Genomic DNA, 17,119 nt, shown 5'->3' with positions numbered 1-17,119 from the left:
GCATATAAGGACCTTAACTCCTTAATAGACACCATGCGGTGTGTAATAATTCAGATTGCTGAGAAAAGATGCTGTCATATTGAATAGCATAGCAATTTGTAGCTAACTTAGTGTGGGACTGATGGATACAATGACTAGCAAGAGAACATAACTCAAGATGATCCCATTGTGGCTGGGAATAGATAAAAGGAGATGGTTGGGCCTACTAACAGCTTTGTAGGACAGATTATCTGTAGCTCTAACCCTCTTTACACAATGTGCACACAATGTCTTGTCTATAGTGAGATTTCAAATGGTTACAATCAATCCATGCATCTTACATCATATGGCCAGTTGTTAAAGGTCTCGACATGTACACATTACACTATCGGGGTAATTCTCATGTCTCTAGTTGTTAGAGAGGATCAAACTATTGATGAAATATTATGTTTAGTGGTTATGCTTTATGTAATACAATGTATGCTTGTCTGAAGTCTGGCTTCAGGGCCAAAAGACCAACGGACATGTTGATTGTACTGCAGCTTCTCTGTATGATGGGTGGCCCTGCTGCAAGCCAACGCGTTGCAGTTATTTCTTTCACCAAATGGTGGGAAGCCTCTTTTTAATTTCTTACACTTGCAAAGTAATTTACTGAATAATATTTAATCGCTTTAAGACAAAATCACAGTTAACTTTGGTAAGGAATCATTTCAATAATTATACAATCATTTTCAAATAACTAACTTTATTTATTTTATTTTTTTAGTTTATTTATTTATTTAGTTTATTTAGTTAACCAAGATGAAACCTATTACAAGAGCCATATATACTGTGTGTGTTACAAAACTGTAATAAAGCAATTTAAGAAGTTTTATCCTTTTTTTTATCAGGAGATAAGATTTTTTTGTTTTTTTATCAGAGCAAACTGAGGCACAGAACATCACGATGCAGTGAATAATTATGTTGGCTATTCTGTTTTCTTATTTAAGCTTAGACAAAAATTTATAAAGAGTAACTCCTCCTAGGGCTTTCGAGCCACATGCACCAAATTCGGATATGTTGTAGACCCTGGTTTGAAGTTTGTTGCTGTTACATTTCTAAGCGATCCGAGTACCGGTACTTCCGGTACCATGTCTCAAAATGGCCTTTTTTCCCATAGACTCCCATTATAAACTTTGGAGGTTTATAACTCGGCAAGCTTTCAAACTATCTACACCAAACTCGACCAGCTCCTTTAGGGTGACACTCTGAACAAAGTTTTAAATTGGTGTACCGACTGACCTTTCGGTTGTCCCGAAGCCCCGTCCCCAAATATGCAAAAATCAAAAAAATTTGCACAACATGGGCATGTGACATATCAAAACACTCAGCTCAAGGAGGGGAATTGCGTCACAGGTTTTCGGATGACGACACATGCTCGTCTCCACTTGCCTCCAAATGTTTTGGCACCCTAGCGCTCCACTACATTTCACTAGTTTTATGTCTACTTGCCTCCAAATGTAACACTGACACTTATGTCCACTTGACTCCAAAAAGCACTGGCCTTTGTGAATACTTGCCTCGTCAGAGCCAACATCAAAGTTTGTTGCGACGAACTTTACAAATCTAGTTCACTATTGGGATGTCAATGCACTAATAGTCTGCACTTTGGGGTGATATTTTGTGAAAGCTGATGTAATGATCCTCCACACCAGCAGGTATCAGTACAAGGACAATATTCAACACGTCTAATAAAAGACCTGCAGCCCGAGTACTGGATCATCTCTCTATGTATTTTGTAAGTTAAATTGATGGTTGTTAAACTGATTTGCGTTTTCTGTTAGCAGTCGTCAGCACCTTTTATTAAAAGTAAACGACTCGTAGAGCGGCGAGGAAGAGCGACCGGCCGTAGCTAAGCTGCTAACTTGTTGCTAGCTAATGTTAGCTAATGCTAGCTAATGTTAGCATTCCTGTAGCCGTTGGGTTGTAGAGAGAACACAATAGGTTACTAGCAGGGCTCCATGTCATAGCAGTGTTATGGTGATACATTAACACGGTGTCGGAGATGTACAACAGCACAGAATTCTGAACTAAATAGTTATTTAGAACAGACAATATGTCTGATTTTATTGATCTAATTAACCTACAGGTTCATGTTGTTCGTTTGCTTAATGTTTTATACAGTGATGTAGAGAAAAGACACAATTCCACCATGAACAGAGGATTTAAAATAAATCCTTTGACTGACTGTAGAGTTAAGTGGAAAAAATAATATGTTTTGTATGACAACATTGTCCACAGTTATTAGTGGTGAGAGTAAAATACTGACACTTTCCTACCCTTTGCCTTGTTGATGTTGAGGGGAAAATGGCGGCCCAGTTTACCTCAGAATATATAGAATTATTTAATTATTGAATTATTCATTATATTTTAATAGTCCTGGTTAATAAGTCTTGAAGAAAGAAATAACAGAACAGACAAATTCTGTGTTAGGTGTCATGTTTCATGCCTGCATGAAGAGAAAGTATTAGATACTAATCTAATGTTTCTTAATCCTGCTCATGATAAACCTGAGACTCTATTTTTATTTTTTTTATTTTGAAGAGAATTTTTTCTTTTTATTTCCAAGTGCATGTTGAAGTGCATGCTGAATGATGATGAGATTAATCTGACATAATCAGATGATGCCCCGAGGCTAATTTGCATATCCATAGGATCATTATAATCATGTGGATGTCAGATTGAATAAAAAGTGAAAGATTATTCAAGACGGAATAGAATAGGGTTATTTATTTATGTATTTGTAAACTGACTCTGAAATTTAATCAGTGATCGGTGATTGATGTGTGGAAACAGTCATGATCGGTAATTGGTTTTTGAGGACCGTCATTGGGAACAGTGGTGATCAGTGATTGCTTTTTAAGAACAGCTATTTGGTCATTTGGAACAGTGGTGATTAGTAATTGTTTTTTTTTTTAGAGCAGTCATTTGGTCATAAGGTAATAGTGGTGATCAGTGATTGGTTTTGAGAACAGTCATTGGGAACAATGGTGATCATTGTTTTTTGGGAACAGTCATTTGGTCATATGGCAATAGTGGTGATCAGTGATTGGACGCAAAATTTCGACTGAAAATCGGTCATTGAAACCAAGGTTATAGTTTGATTAGTCATTGTGTACAGCTGTCATCAGTAATTGGCCAATGGGAAAAATTGTGAATGGTTGCTGCCTAAAAGTTTAGCAGTAATTGGGAATATTGTGCAGTAAGGCTTAACATGCTAGTGGTCAGTCAAGTGCCCATGCTGTCTCAGCTGTGAGTGTTGTTTTCAGCCCTACAGATGGACATGTCATTGAAGTTTTACTGTGAGGTGTGTAGTCTTTGTAGGGGAGGGTTGATTTATCCTGGTCATTGTGTAAGGTTGCAGTGTTCTGCAGACAATGACACACTCGTACTCCTGGGGGCCATTTTCAGAATGGAATCCACCTACACCATATGTATTATTAGATGACTACCCATGGTTGCAGAGTTGTACAAATGGTTATAGACTAATTCAGGTTTTACAGACATGTAGTTTGTCATGAAAGAAATCAATTCTGACGACCTTGAGATCTGTTGGTCAGACTCAAATAAGTGTCATACATTACTGCTCAGAAATATACTCTTAGTTTTCTTTTGAATAAACGATATCTTAGAACCTAACGAGCTGTCGATTATACTTTTTCATTTTTGTGAAATTAAACAATTTTTTAATAAATTGTTCTTGCCTACAGTATATAAGCTACTTTATTTTCTCACCCGTTTAAATATTAACTAAGCTCCTTTGTTTCAGGTCTCAAAAGTTAAATGCAAAAGCTCCAGCCGGTTTCCGCTGAAGGTACAGTACAGCAACGAGACGGTAAAATGTCCGACGCCCTCGTCGTCACCTTCCAGTCTCAGCTGTCCATCGTCATGGAGACGATTCTCAAGTCAGCTATGATTGAGATCACCAGGCTGGTGGAGGACAGCTTCATGGAGGAAGTGGCTCGTGGCAAGCAGGAGGTGGAACTGCTTTTGCACAGGCTGCAGTTTTCTGAGGGCAAACTGAAGGAGAGAGAGAAGAGGGTACGATGTACAGACTGTGGGAGAGCCACAGCCAGTGGAGAGAGGATCGCAGAGAAACCAGCAGAGACACTTGCAGGTTAGGAGACATGTAGAGCCTTGTATTAACTTATTCAGAGTTCAAGATTTAGGTTATCAGCATTAGTTTAGAAGATATGTCAGTAAGCGTTAAACAAAATTCTACAAATTACTAAAATTGTGCAATATTTTCAATTCTGGGGAAGGAGAAGCATGTGTTCTCTGTCATGCATAAAATAAATAGATCTGTCTGTCTGTCTAACTGTCCATCTAACTTTCCATCTGACTGTCTGTCTGAAATACAACTAAAGAATATATTTGTATGTTTATGTGAGGAAACGGTGAAATAGCAGCTAGCACAAACTGTCTGATTCAACCGTCTGTGCAGTGATAATGTCTGTAGATAAACCTGAGGTCTTGTTGCTAATTTCAGTATTATCCTCATCACTCTGAATGCAGGTCTAAAATGTTTATCACTGATTAAATATTTACAACCAGTGCTTTGTAAATCATTCACGCTTGCTCTGTGACTGAAATAGATTTTTTTTTCTCTTGTAGGTGAAGATGCTCTGTGCTTAAGGCTTAGCCTGAGGGAGCAGTCTGAGAAAAGGCCTGGTGAAGTCTGGAGGTCTACAGAGAGTCTGGGCTCATACAGAACCCCTGAAACACACAATGACAAAGAGAAGAACATAAATGCGCTTGAGAAAAGGGGGAAGCAGGAGTCCACGTCTAATACGGAAGTGAAACATTCTGAGTGCGACAACCGACCAGTTGTGAGGACCCAAGAGATCTGTAGCAACCCCCAACCCAGAGAAAGTCATTGCAAGACACCTGTTCTGGACTTCACTCCCACTAAAGACATAGACTTGGCCCAGTCTCAAACCGCACAGTGTGCTACAGAGGAAGACAGGGTGGGTGAGTTGGCTCAGTCTCCATCCTACGCCACTGTGAAATCTGAGCACCGTCTCGATCCGGTTGCTATTAAGGAAGAGGAGGAGATGCTCCCAGTGTGGGATTGCGGAGATGACTGCGCTCCTGCAGAAACAGACCAGAATCTCGCCGGATCCTGGAATCCCGATGAAACACAGGTAGATAACTTTCCAAATCTAACTGCTCTCAACATGCCAGATCCACCATCACATTTAATGTCCTATTCACTGAATTGTAACACAGAGGTATCACAAGGCATCAAGGCTGAGCCTAGTGAGTCAGTCACCACAGAGCTGGTTCACCTTGCTTTGGCTCCCATGCCTGAGGGACCCGGTTCATTTGACCGGAATGAAAATGGACACTTGTTTGGTCCAGAAAGCCTTTTGAGTCATCCAGAGCTTTGTTTAGGTGAGAAACTTTTCCTCCCCTTTCCTCAGAGCGAACATTCCCTTCCAATTCCCACTGAAAAAGTACACCCTGGAAAATCCTTTGCTCAAATGGCTCAGCTGAAGGTTCACATGCTCATGCACCAACCAAACAAACCCCAGAAGTGTCCCCAGTGCACCAAAACATTCGCTCATGATTTTGAGCTGAGGGACCACCAAAAGCAGCACTCCAAAGAAAGGCCTCACATTTGTCCCGACTGCGGCAAAGGTTTCACCCGCTTCAGCAATTTCAAGCAGCATCAGAACATCCACACGCGCGAGAAACTCTTCAACTGCACCCACTGTGGCATGAGGTTCAAAAGATCCACTCACTTGAGAATCCATCTCAGGAGACACAGCCGAGTGGGGAAGAGTTGTCCTTGCCCTCAGTGCGGGAAGACATTTGTGTGCCTCAAGCAGCTGAAGGGCCATCTGCTGAAAGTGCATGGAACGGAAATGAACTGACTCTCACCTTCCAGGCCACTCATCTCGGCATGCATGACCCGAGCGACCCCTTTCTGCCTGAGCCGAACCGCGCATGTCTCAAAATGAGCCAGTACAGAGAAAACAGAGTGAATGAAGAATTCTGATGTAAATCAAAAAAGGTTGATGCTTTAAAACTCAGAAATAAAATAGTTTCACAATTAGAAATTAAAAGCACTTATTTTAAAAAAATGAAAAGCCTGACGTTATATGTTTTATGAACCCTTTTACTATAAGAATGCTGCTTATGTGTCTGTGTTCTGTAAACCTTTTGCTACCAGGGAAGAAAAATCCCTCAGCACAGATTTTTAAAAGTTTTAAATAATGAATTTATTCATCTTTAGTAATCTTCAGATTCAAAAGCATGTCCTGAAAACACAGCCTGAGGCAGGAATACATCCTGGATAGGGATGGTAATCCATCCTAACACACAATGCACACACACATTCACACCTAGTGGCAATTCCCTGTTGCCAAGCCACTTACTGGAATGTTCTTGGGAGGTGAGAAGAAACTGTAGGAAACCCAATAGAATATGAGGAGAACGTGTGAGACTCCACACAGACACCGACAGTAAGCTGAGTTTCATCACCCTACGGCTCTGGAGCTATAACATGGCAACCGACTCTGTGTGTGTGTTGTGTGTGTGTGTGTGTGTGTGTGTGTGTGTGTGTGTGTGTGTGTGTGTGTGTGTGTGTGCAATAATGTATTATTTTGTTGAAACCATAAAGCTTTTTATTTGTGAGCTTTAGAGACTTTAGAAGGATTAAACCTCTTTGACCCTTATTGTCCATGAATCTTTAGACAGTATTTTTAACAGTAAACTAAATAATCCGGGGGCCACGGTGGCTTAGTGGTTAGCAGGTTCGCCTCACACTGCCAGGGTCGGGGATCGATTCCCATCTCCGCCTTGTGTGTGAAGTTTGCACGTTTTCCCCGTGCCTCGGTGGTTTCCTCCGGGTACTCCGGTTTCCTCCCCCAGTCCAAAGACATGCATGGTAGGTTGATTGGCATCTCTGGAAAATTGTCTGTAGTGTGTGAGTGAATGAGAGTGTGTGTGTGTGTGTGTGTGTGCCCTGCGATGGGTTGGCACTCCGTCCAGGGTGTATCCTGCCTTGATGCCCGATGACGCCTGAGATAGGCACAGGCTCCCCGTGACTCGAGGTAGTTCGGATAAAGCAGTAGAAAGTGAGTGAGAGAGTAAATAATCATGTTTCCACCACAAATTTTATTCTGCATAATGCTAGCATTTCAGCAAGGATATTTATTTATTGATTAATTGATTATATTTTCCATGGCACCAAAACGGCATCACTCTGAAAAGCCTTTCTCAGCATCTTTAGTTATCCGACCGTATCCGGGATAGGAAATATTCTGCTGGAAGATGCTTTTAATCAAAGCAACAGTATGAGGCAGAGTACAATCTGGCATAAAGCTCATAGAGAAGCTGACAGATAGAAGTGCTGCGACATACCGAGCGAACAGAAACAAATGCGCAGAAGGAACCGAGAGGAAAGACTCCAGAGAATCACGGCTAATTACACCCACAGACACAGGACTCCTGCAAAGACATAAATCAGAGGCGGATTAGAGCTCAGGGTGTTGAAGTGCTCTCAGAAGATAATATTAATCTTAATATTAATAACAATTGTCTGAAGGGTTGCACGGGAATCCGCAAAATGAACATCATGACGAACTACGTCGTGTAATCACCACGCTTCGATGCCTTACTGCAGAAAGTCAGTCAGTTCTCTTTAACTGTTCAGGATTTTGTTTTTCAAGAAGCATGGCATTTAATAGAAATCTGACGATTGTGCACAAAGCTAAATCTAGGGCTGAAAGCTTAGCTATAAATGGCCCTATTAATTAACATTAGTTCATTAACTATCAGGTATTTTTATTAATGTGTTTTAGCTACCTGCTCGGTTACATGCTATAATGATATGTTTATTTATTCCTTCATTTTCAGGCTGATTGTGTTTCTGACATGCATTAAAAAATAAGCACATGATTACCGAGTAAAAGAACAGCCTTGTATTCATTTTAGAGATGTAAAGGAATATAAGATTCTATTGTACAGTATGGAAATACCTTTGTCGGGTTTTAAATGAGAAACTAATACTTTGCAATAAAGCCCTTATGCTCGTAAATTGGCTGAGTAACTGTGATCAAAAGTGCTGGAATTCTTCAGAGTGCATTATGTAATGTAGTCATTATTGTGCTGCCCTAGCTAACTCCATTAAGCACCGTGGGTGTGTTAATGTTTGAGGCGCGATACTGCAATAAACTGATTAAAAGGAACTTGGATGAAGTTTAGCTGAAGTCTGTTTGCACAAATTTTAAAGTTGTAATACTGCAGAATTAAGAGGTTCAGATTAAGCTTCATTGAGACGAGAGACGAAATATTCTTCTAACTAAAATCTGCTGGAGAATCTCCACAAACACGGCTCTGTCATGGATATGTATTCTGAAACTTTCGGATTTTTGAACCCAGTAAATGAATATATTTGTTCTTTTGCTTGATTTTTGCCTTAGCTGTATAACATTCACACTTCTTTCTAATCTATTTGGGGAAAGATGTTTTTATTTTGTCCATATTCAATCTTACATTGTGTGATGTTTTTATGCTCACTGGCTATTTTCATTTCAGTGAACAAAGAAAGCAGAGTGAAAGAGACTTTTGTGATATTCTGTGCTTTGCACCTCAGCAACAGCAGGAGACACTAACGTGCTTCTGACTTCTCGAAACTCCATTCATTTGAACCCCGCTGTCTGTTGTTTAACTGTGAGTTTCTCCTCCTCTCCTGTGTTCATCGTCTCACCAAGTGTCTGACCTTCATGTGAATAGAAATAATAAAACCGTCCTATTATTTGTCTCAGCTTCCTGCCTGCTCCATCCATTTCAAGGCATGAAAACACATTTTATGATCGATAATTCTCAGACGATTTCTTAGACTTTCGGTCGGTCGTGAATCACGAGTCGGCTTTCAAACATCGTTTATCAAGTGACGGAACTTTTGAAAGGTTTTCAGAAGTGACTGGATATTGTACACTAACTGACACTGTTTTGTGTGTGCGTGTGTGTGTGTCTGTGTGTGTGTGTGTTTGTGTTGTAGACAACCCAAATGCATCCTGAAACCCCTTCGACAGACCTGGTGAAAATGTGCACCATAAACAGACAGAGAACATTCAGTGTAAGTGTTTTGTTGCTCTTTTCACTCACCTCAACTTTTTTAGTGTCTCTGAATAATAATCAAATCATTCTATTCTTTTCTTTGTTTCTGGAAGCAGGTAGTGGCCAGAGAAATCCTGACCCAGTTCCAGGTTTGGCAGAGGGCGTGCTACAGCAGGAACATTGAATGGGGCCCGATTACAGCAAAGGTTCCTCCTGTTGTCTATTCCATTCCACCTAATACAGACTTGCCATAGGTTTTCACACCCCCTTGAACTTTTCTGTATCTTGTTGTGTTAAATAAAGTCTGGCACTGAAACGGGCATCACTGAGATTATATGTAATAAATTATTCTAAGTTGTTGATTGATCAGAATCAGCTTTATTCAACAAATCTACACACACACAAGCAATTTGTTGTGGTTACAGGAGCTCTACTAAACATAGTGTATACATAAAAACACACACACACACACACACACACACACACACACACACACACACACACACACACACACACACACACACACACAGAGAGAGAAATACCTAGACCAAAAGGGTAAAAAGATAAAAATATACATAATATACAAAGGTGCAGTTGAGTTCTTTACAGATGTGCGTAGTAACTACTGTACTGTATATTACAATTGTGAATACTGTACAGTTTATATAACCATCGAAAAATATAAGTATGTATTTACATCGATTGTAGTAAACAATATTGCACTGTAGAATATTGCACTTTAACAGACGGGATATGTAACGGTGGATGTACTCGCTGTTTAAAATGGATATGGCCTGTGAGAAGAAACCGTTCTTGTGCCCAGATGTTTTAGTGCGCAGTGATCTATAGCAGATTTATAGCCGTTTCTTCACCCTACAGTTGTACAAGTCCTGGAGATTGGGCAGGGGCTCACTAATAATCCTCTCAGCTTGTCATTTTTTTATAGTGTTAAAATTATGTAAAAGTATTCAACTCCTATTGCAGTGAAACTCCTAAACCAGCTACTTGAAATGACTTTAGCAGTTGCTATTAGAAGTCACACGATTAGCTGAATGGACTTTACTGTTGCTTAATTAAAGATTTTTTTCACCCATTCTGATGTACAGTCATGGGAAAAAGAAAGTACACCCTCCTAAATAATAACTATTTAACACTTGGGTGGTGATGATGAAATTCTATAAAGAAATCAACCAAATCCAAAGGTGTTGACAAAAAAACAGACAAACTACCAAAAGTTCAGCTTAACTAATCTTGTGCATTTTATTAATAACCCCTGGCTTCTAATTGCTTTCTTTATGCTTGTATTTATGAGCGTATATTTTTCACACCTAGTTTCTGAATGTTGTTTAACTTTATTTTCGTTTATATGACAATATATTGAATATTGTAACCTGATGTGTTTTTTTATTATCACACAGACCACACAGTTATTATTTAGGCCCTGATAATTCAAGTCAAGTCAACAAGCTTTTATTGACATTTTAACTTTATATATTGTTGTATAACAGTACATAGTGAAATGAGATGACGTTTCTCCAAGACCATGGTGCTACATAGAATAAAGGCAGAGCTACGTGGAATAAGACAGATAGCTAAGGACTTAAATAAGTTAGTCCTAGCTACATAAAGTGCATCTGTGCAACCTGCAGCAAACAGTGGGAGACAAAAGACAGTGCAAACAAACAATATAAAACAGTACAAGACAATACACAAAAAAAAAAGCTACGTGACTTGACAAAAGCAGTGCTGACCAAATAAAACCATTGAACTGAAGAAGAGTGTACGTTCTTATTCCCATGACTGTACCTGCATGATCGTTTACGTTGCGACGCTGCCACACGATGGCTGATTGAGCAGGGGTACAGATGTTCCTAATAAATTTTTTTTCCCTGTGTTTTCAGATTATTTCTGCTTTACCGTATTTGTCGGGGAGGGAGACCGAGGTGATTGTGCGCTGTACTAAAATGCTGCATAACCGCAGGGATTACCTCCGTAGGAGAGCAAAGGTAATGCAAAAATAAACACAAGTACATTTTTAATGCAGAGTGGGTACATTTTATTTGACACACGTTTGTAGTCGTACTGAGAAACATGTGCTGGTTGTCCACTTTATTAGGAATGCACACGATATCTAAATGGCAAAAAGATGCGGCTCAAGTGCTTGAGTTAACATGAAACATAGTATGCGGGGAAAGAGTGTGATCTCTTTAAGCATGGCATAATTATTGGAGCCAGATGGGCTAGTTTTAGCATTTTAGAAAGGTCTGTTCTAAACGATGTTTAGAGTTTACACAGAATGGTGCAAAAAAACCAAAGACGGACTATGAGGCTTGTTTGGAGCTGACAGGAAGTCTATAGAAACTAATATAATCACTCTTTACAACCGTGGTGAGCAGGAAAGCATCTCAGAATGCAGAGCACTCCGAATCTTAAGGTGGATGAACCACAGACAACCACAGCCATTAACAGGAATCATGGGCACAGGTTCACCCAGACTAGATATTTGAAGACTTGAAAATGTGATTGTATTTTTCCCCTTAATCTTCAGCTATCAGGTTTCAATGAGCCTGCACCCATGATAACCTCAGATTCTTGTTCTTGGCTGACAGGAGTAGCTGTTACTGATGTAGTCTTCTGCTGTTTCGCTCATCTGCTTGCTTAGATGCATTTCTACTCACTATGGTTGTAAAGAGTGATTATTGCTTTCTTCAGAGCTCTCACATGGCATTTGCACTGTCTCTCACTCTTCGTTTTTCACACTATTTTTTCACACTATTCTGTGTAGACTCCACAGATGAAATACTCAAACCAGGCCATTTGGTACCAACACCCATGCTACGAAGTAACAGAGATCAATCTTTTCCTTCATTCTAAGCTTTAATGTGAACAAGCTCTTCACCTGTATCCTCATGCTTGTATGTTTGTGCTTCTGCCATATGATTAGATAACCGCATGAATGTGCAGGTGCTTCTAACAAAGTCGTCCATAAGTTTACATGTTGCTTAATGCATATGCATAATTTCAAACATTCTGTAATGCACCGTACCTCAGCCTACACTTATTCGTTCGGCCTAAAATAATGACTAGGGACCTAAAGGAATTTTGCCACATATTTTAATACTTAAAGTCTAAATTCAACCTTTTTATATAAGCGCTGGGATTTGGGATTTAATTCCACTTAAACCAGGAGACTTTAGTCTGATCCACGAAGGGTCAGAACATCTGCTGCTTTTCACTCCAGATTGAGACGAGTCACACATAAGCATTCAGACAACATACTGTATTTCACGTCCTTAGATCTGTGATGTTTTATGTAGCACTATGGTCCTGGAGAAACGTCGTCTCATTTCACTATGTAATGCATCAGATATGTATGGTTGAAATGACAATAAAAGCTGACAGCATGACTTAACTGGCCATAAGATGAGCAGAAGCAGAGAGAGTGGAAACAAGTGTGACCTTTGTCTAGCCTCGAATGAAGACACGACAACCCTTCCAGCTCTTTGTGGATAAACCTGAAGACTTAATCCAGGTGACCTTCAGAGGTTTTCTGACACGGGGAAAGGAACGATGACAGGGAATTTCTTTCTGTCTTTATTATTCAATACAGCAGTTCATCAGGTGTCACTGTTGCGTAGTGAAGGTCTAAATGTTCTCATCAGAGCAGTAGATTTAAAACCATTCAGCTCCAGGCTTCAATAAATAAGGCAGATTAAGTGATTAAAAAAGGGCTTAATACTTATGACACCATGCTCCTTTTTTATCCACAGGAATCAACCCTGGAGAGAAACAGTTTACCTATGGGCCAGAGATATTTTCTTCAGCTTCACAGTGGGAACGTTATTCAACATGCGTAAATGTAAATACGATTTGTTTGTTTTTTTACTTGTGTTATTTATAGTCTTCTGCTGTATATTTATTGTCTTTTAATTGTGGGGTTTTTGTATGCTGAAGTGAAATGTCTTTCACTGTTTAATTTATATGTCAATCACAAGTTTAGAAAAAGGTTCTTTGAAATTTTGATCTGTTATTTATGGCAAAATCACCATATTTCACTAATATACATACAGCATCATGAGCAAAAGAATAAAACTCAGATACACATGAACATGGTTTCTTAATTCATTTATTTCTTCATTTCTAATGTTTATTTAATGCTGGAAAGCTGTCTGTGAGGAAAAGTATGTTCAGGATACAATCAAAATTCAATTCATTAGAATTTGAATGACAGTTTTTTTGTTTAGAAAATGCTCAGTACAGTAATTATAAGGTTACTGATGACAGAAGAAAAAACATATTCTGGGTATCACTACTACAGGAAACTGCTTAAATTATATGAACCCCTACTCATGAGAAAAGAGTTCATAAAAGATCAGATGAGAGTTAATAAAATGAAATTAAATATTAATAAAATATGGTTATATTAATAAATACAAGTATTCACTTTATTCATTGCACCAACTGATTTTGCACCAAGAGGACTTTAGTGTCTTCTTCTTTTAAATAAATGTTTAAAACTGTGTTGCTATCAATTCATAAGGAAGGGCATACAGCTATTGTATATCCTCTATTAGCCATTCAAAGCAGACATATCAGGGGAAGGAGGATCCTCCTGGGAAGGATTAAAGTCCGTTTATTCATTCCCTGACCTGTGGGTGAGTGGACTTGCAAATTGCCACTAGAATGAACTGCTTGGTCACCAGGGGGAGACCTCGCTCACCTCTGCTCATTCTCTAAGGATATGAATTAAAGATAGGAATTCTGAATCATTGTAGTGAATCAGATCATTTGACTCAGTTTAATAATTACAGTTGACTCTTTTGGCTCCCAGGTGGCTTGTTAAAGCATTTGTAACATTTTCCCAATGGTTTCTCTTACTACTTAAATGTTGTTGTTTTTTTAACATTAACATTTGAACAACAATTCCCGCCTCCGCCTTGTGTGTGTGGGGTTTTCATGTTCTCCCCGTGCCTCTAAAGTCTCAAATCTGGCCTTTTTTCAGAAACCCGCTGAGTGACACAAAATGGAGTTTAGCTTAGCATGTGTTGTACACCCAGGTGATGAACAGTAGGAGGAAGTATGACATTGAGTTGATGTTTTATTATTGTTCAAATGTTCATTCATTCATTCATTCATTCATTCATTCATGAGGAAACCCCCGAGGAACATGCAACATGCAAACTCCACACACAAGGCGGAGGTGGGAATCGAACCCCCAACCCTTTTTTAAAAATTATTAACCTACTAGCATAATTACATATAATTATGATAATTGAATATATTTCATATTTGGACTATGAGGGTATCATATATGTACACACACATTAATGCTTTGGAGCTGTACATCTGTCTGGTGTTACACTTCAGTATGTGATGAGATGACGATCACCCGAGACAGCCATCCGGGTCCTTTGCGTTCTTTATTCGCAGAATAACACATGGTGTATTAACACTGCAAAAAAGGCAATTAATCAACTAGCTGTCAATGCTATAAATTACTACACCTTCATTCTGCTCACAAAATCAGAACCGGAGCTGAGCTGGATGTATCCGTGCTGCCAAATAAAATGCTAATCATTTCAATGTTATGACATGAACATTATAGTGCAAAAAAAATGTGAGTCACTTTATAGTGAAGTAGTCACATGTTGAGTTCAGAGTCTTATCAGGAATTTAATCAGCTCTCCTTATCTCGCTCGAGGAGTCGTGTAGTGACGAGGCATAAAGCAAACAAGAAAATGCTGCTTTTTTAGTCTCTCAACTCATTTTTTTAATGTCTACTAGTATGAGAAATGACAAAACATTGGTTCATGAGTAAAGAGTGAGTAATGTGGGCAGCATGAGCTTAACTGGGATACACTAGTAAACTTTCGACTGTGAATTATGTAAAATGGCATCTCCTGTGTGCTCAAAGAAAGTCAAGGTCTTTTTTTTTTTTTACTTTACTGCATGACACAAGCAGAGAGAAAACTTAGTACAGCTTCACAGCAGGAGACTGGCAGTTAGAGGAGACCTTTCAATTTCCTGGTGAATAAAAAAATCACAAACAATGTTGTCTGCACAATCAAAGCTCCTGTGAAACTGTAGAAAAAAAAAGAAATCTTATAGGAGTTTGGATTGTAGGTGCTGTATAATTTGTGTCCTTGTCTCTGCACTTTAAATTAAAATCAGTAATTTAAAGCGGATGTCTGTGTGATACAAAATGTACTGCCAGAGGAAAATGGGCACTACAGAAGGTGCTCGATATGATGCCAAGTCAGGTTCAATACACTAAAACAACCAGCCGTTGTACAAATGCTGCCAGGTTTGCAACAATGTGTGTTGTATTGAACATACGACTAAAATAGATTTATGTTTTCCTTTTTGATGTACAGCACATATGCTAGTCTATAGAAAATGTAAAAAAAAAAAAAAAAATTTATATAAATGTATCTTTTATGGCAATTATCATCAATTAACAGTTTTATTTTGTCAGTGTTTTCCTTAACACCAATGCTGGGATGTTCTTTAATCATTTTTTAAGTGGTGAAATCTGACTAAACACACATTAATGTCCACAAATGAAGTCTTTGCTGAGTGCCTCAGTTTTAAGCATGACAGAAATGACAGAATGTACTTGAAATTGAGACAGATTGCTGAACACTGCAATGACAGTAGGGGGTTTATTGAAAAACATTTTAGTCCTTCTGTTCATGAGTATGTGTTTAGACATAGACACCCACTCTAAGAATGATCACAATGTCAGGTCACACTGCATTAGCATTCCTGACAATCCAGTCAATTCATTTATGTTTGTGACTTGAGAATTCACACAAAATAAAAATCTTCAACACGACAAAAAAAGCCACTTTTGCATGTGAAATTATATTGTTTTATATATTATAGATTAGATAGATAGATAGATAGATAGATAGATAGATAGATAGATAGATAGATAGATAGATAGATAGATAGATAGATAGATGGGGTCACAGCATCTACAGCAAGAACAAAACGAATGACTAAAACTTAACTATCCTTTTAAGCTTTTTAAGACTTGACAAGTACACAATAAACCCACAATATAAAAAAAGTTCTGCATTTTGGCCTGTGTGGCATGGAGGAGGTGTTTGCTATTGTCCGTGAATTCCACCACCACCTCCCGAGTGTCCAGTGTGCAGCCTAGAATGAATCCAGTTTTCCTGAATAGTTTACAAAACTTCTGTGCCAGCTCCGGATGCTGCTCAATCCGACTGATTACAGCAAACAATACTGTGCTTGCAACCACAGATTGATACATACACTGAAGGATCTGGGTTTCCACAGGAAGTAGAGCTCGTACCTTGCAGTTGGTCCTCCAATCAAGTCTGTTATTGAGGTGGACAATAAGATATTTATAATAACTGACCACTTCCTCTACCACGATGAAGATAGACCAGGTTACCATCTTCTTCCTCTTATAGTCTACCAAACTCCTAGGTTTTGGATGAGTTGAGTATCAGTTTGTTGTTCTCTCTGTCCAGCACCATCTTGTATTCCTGCCCAATATGAATGGACCCTGCCACAATAAAATATATAGAGAACACCTGCACATGGCATGACTCAGCGTTGTATTGGAAGACTGAGTTGTAGAGTGTGTAAGGGAACAGAGACAGAACAGGCCCTTGTAATGCTCCTATGACACTCACCACCTGTTCAGACATGTTGCTACCAATTAAATAACAAACTTGGACCTGTCAAATAGGTAGTCTGTGATCTAGGTGGTATGGTGGATTTTTCCTCCAGCAACATCATCAGTTTGTCCGTTTAAAGGAGAGTCTGTGCGGTATTGATGGCGCTTGAGAAATCATCAAGGTATGTCAAGGTGTGAATGTGCGAACTGAAGCAGGTTATTGATGGCATCTTCCAGCTGTGATGGCTTGGCAAGCACAGGGGGTCTAGTTCTGTGTTCCAGCTCAAGTCTCTCCTTCATCACATTAACACAATATGTGTGATGATGGCTCTGAGTATTCTGTAGGGGGCTCATTAGCCCTGTCCAAACACCCCTCCGTTT

The 17,119-nt window shown here is 39.1% G+C and overlaps 1 protein-coding gene across 5 annotated transcripts; it reads left to right on the top strand.

The window, feature by feature from the left end:
* The first annotated feature begins 1,602 nt into the window (after window positions 1-1,602).
* Window positions 1,603-13,195, top strand: LOC113642443 (zinc finger protein 184-like). 5 transcript variants are annotated; one of them, XM_047812633.1, is made up of 7 exons: window positions 1,603-1,756; window positions 3,788-4,135; window positions 4,633-5,162; window positions 9,029-9,106; window positions 9,204-9,293; window positions 10,989-11,093; window positions 12,858-13,195. In XM_047812633.1, the coding sequence occupies exons 2-7, from the start codon at window positions 3,802-3,804 to the stop codon at window positions 12,942-12,944; spliced, it is 1,224 nt and encodes a 407-aa protein (XP_047668589.1). In that variant the 5' UTR covers window positions 1,603-1,756; window positions 3,788-3,801; the 3' UTR covers window positions 12,945-13,195. The 5 variants fall into 5 exon arrangements, 4 of the variants coding, with proteins under 4 accessions (XP_047668589.1, XP_047668588.1, XP_027001759.2 ...); XM_047812632.1 differs by having other exon boundaries at window positions 9,201-9,293; XR_007140416.1 differs by lacking the exons at window positions 9,204-9,293; window positions 10,989-11,093; window positions 12,858-13,195 and having other exon boundaries at window positions 4,633-6,034; window positions 9,029-9,099.
* The last annotated feature ends 3,924 nt before the right edge of the window (window positions 13,196-17,119 follow it).

The sequence above is a fragment of the Tachysurus fulvidraco genome, chromosome 4 (genome assembly GCF_022655615.1).
Source record: "Tachysurus fulvidraco isolate hzauxx_2018 chromosome 4, HZAU_PFXX_2.0, whole genome shotgun sequence".
Taxonomy (NCBI): domain Eukaryota; kingdom Metazoa; phylum Chordata; class Actinopteri; order Siluriformes; family Bagridae; genus Tachysurus; species Tachysurus fulvidraco.
This window is presented reverse-complemented; position numbering and strand designations above follow the sequence as displayed.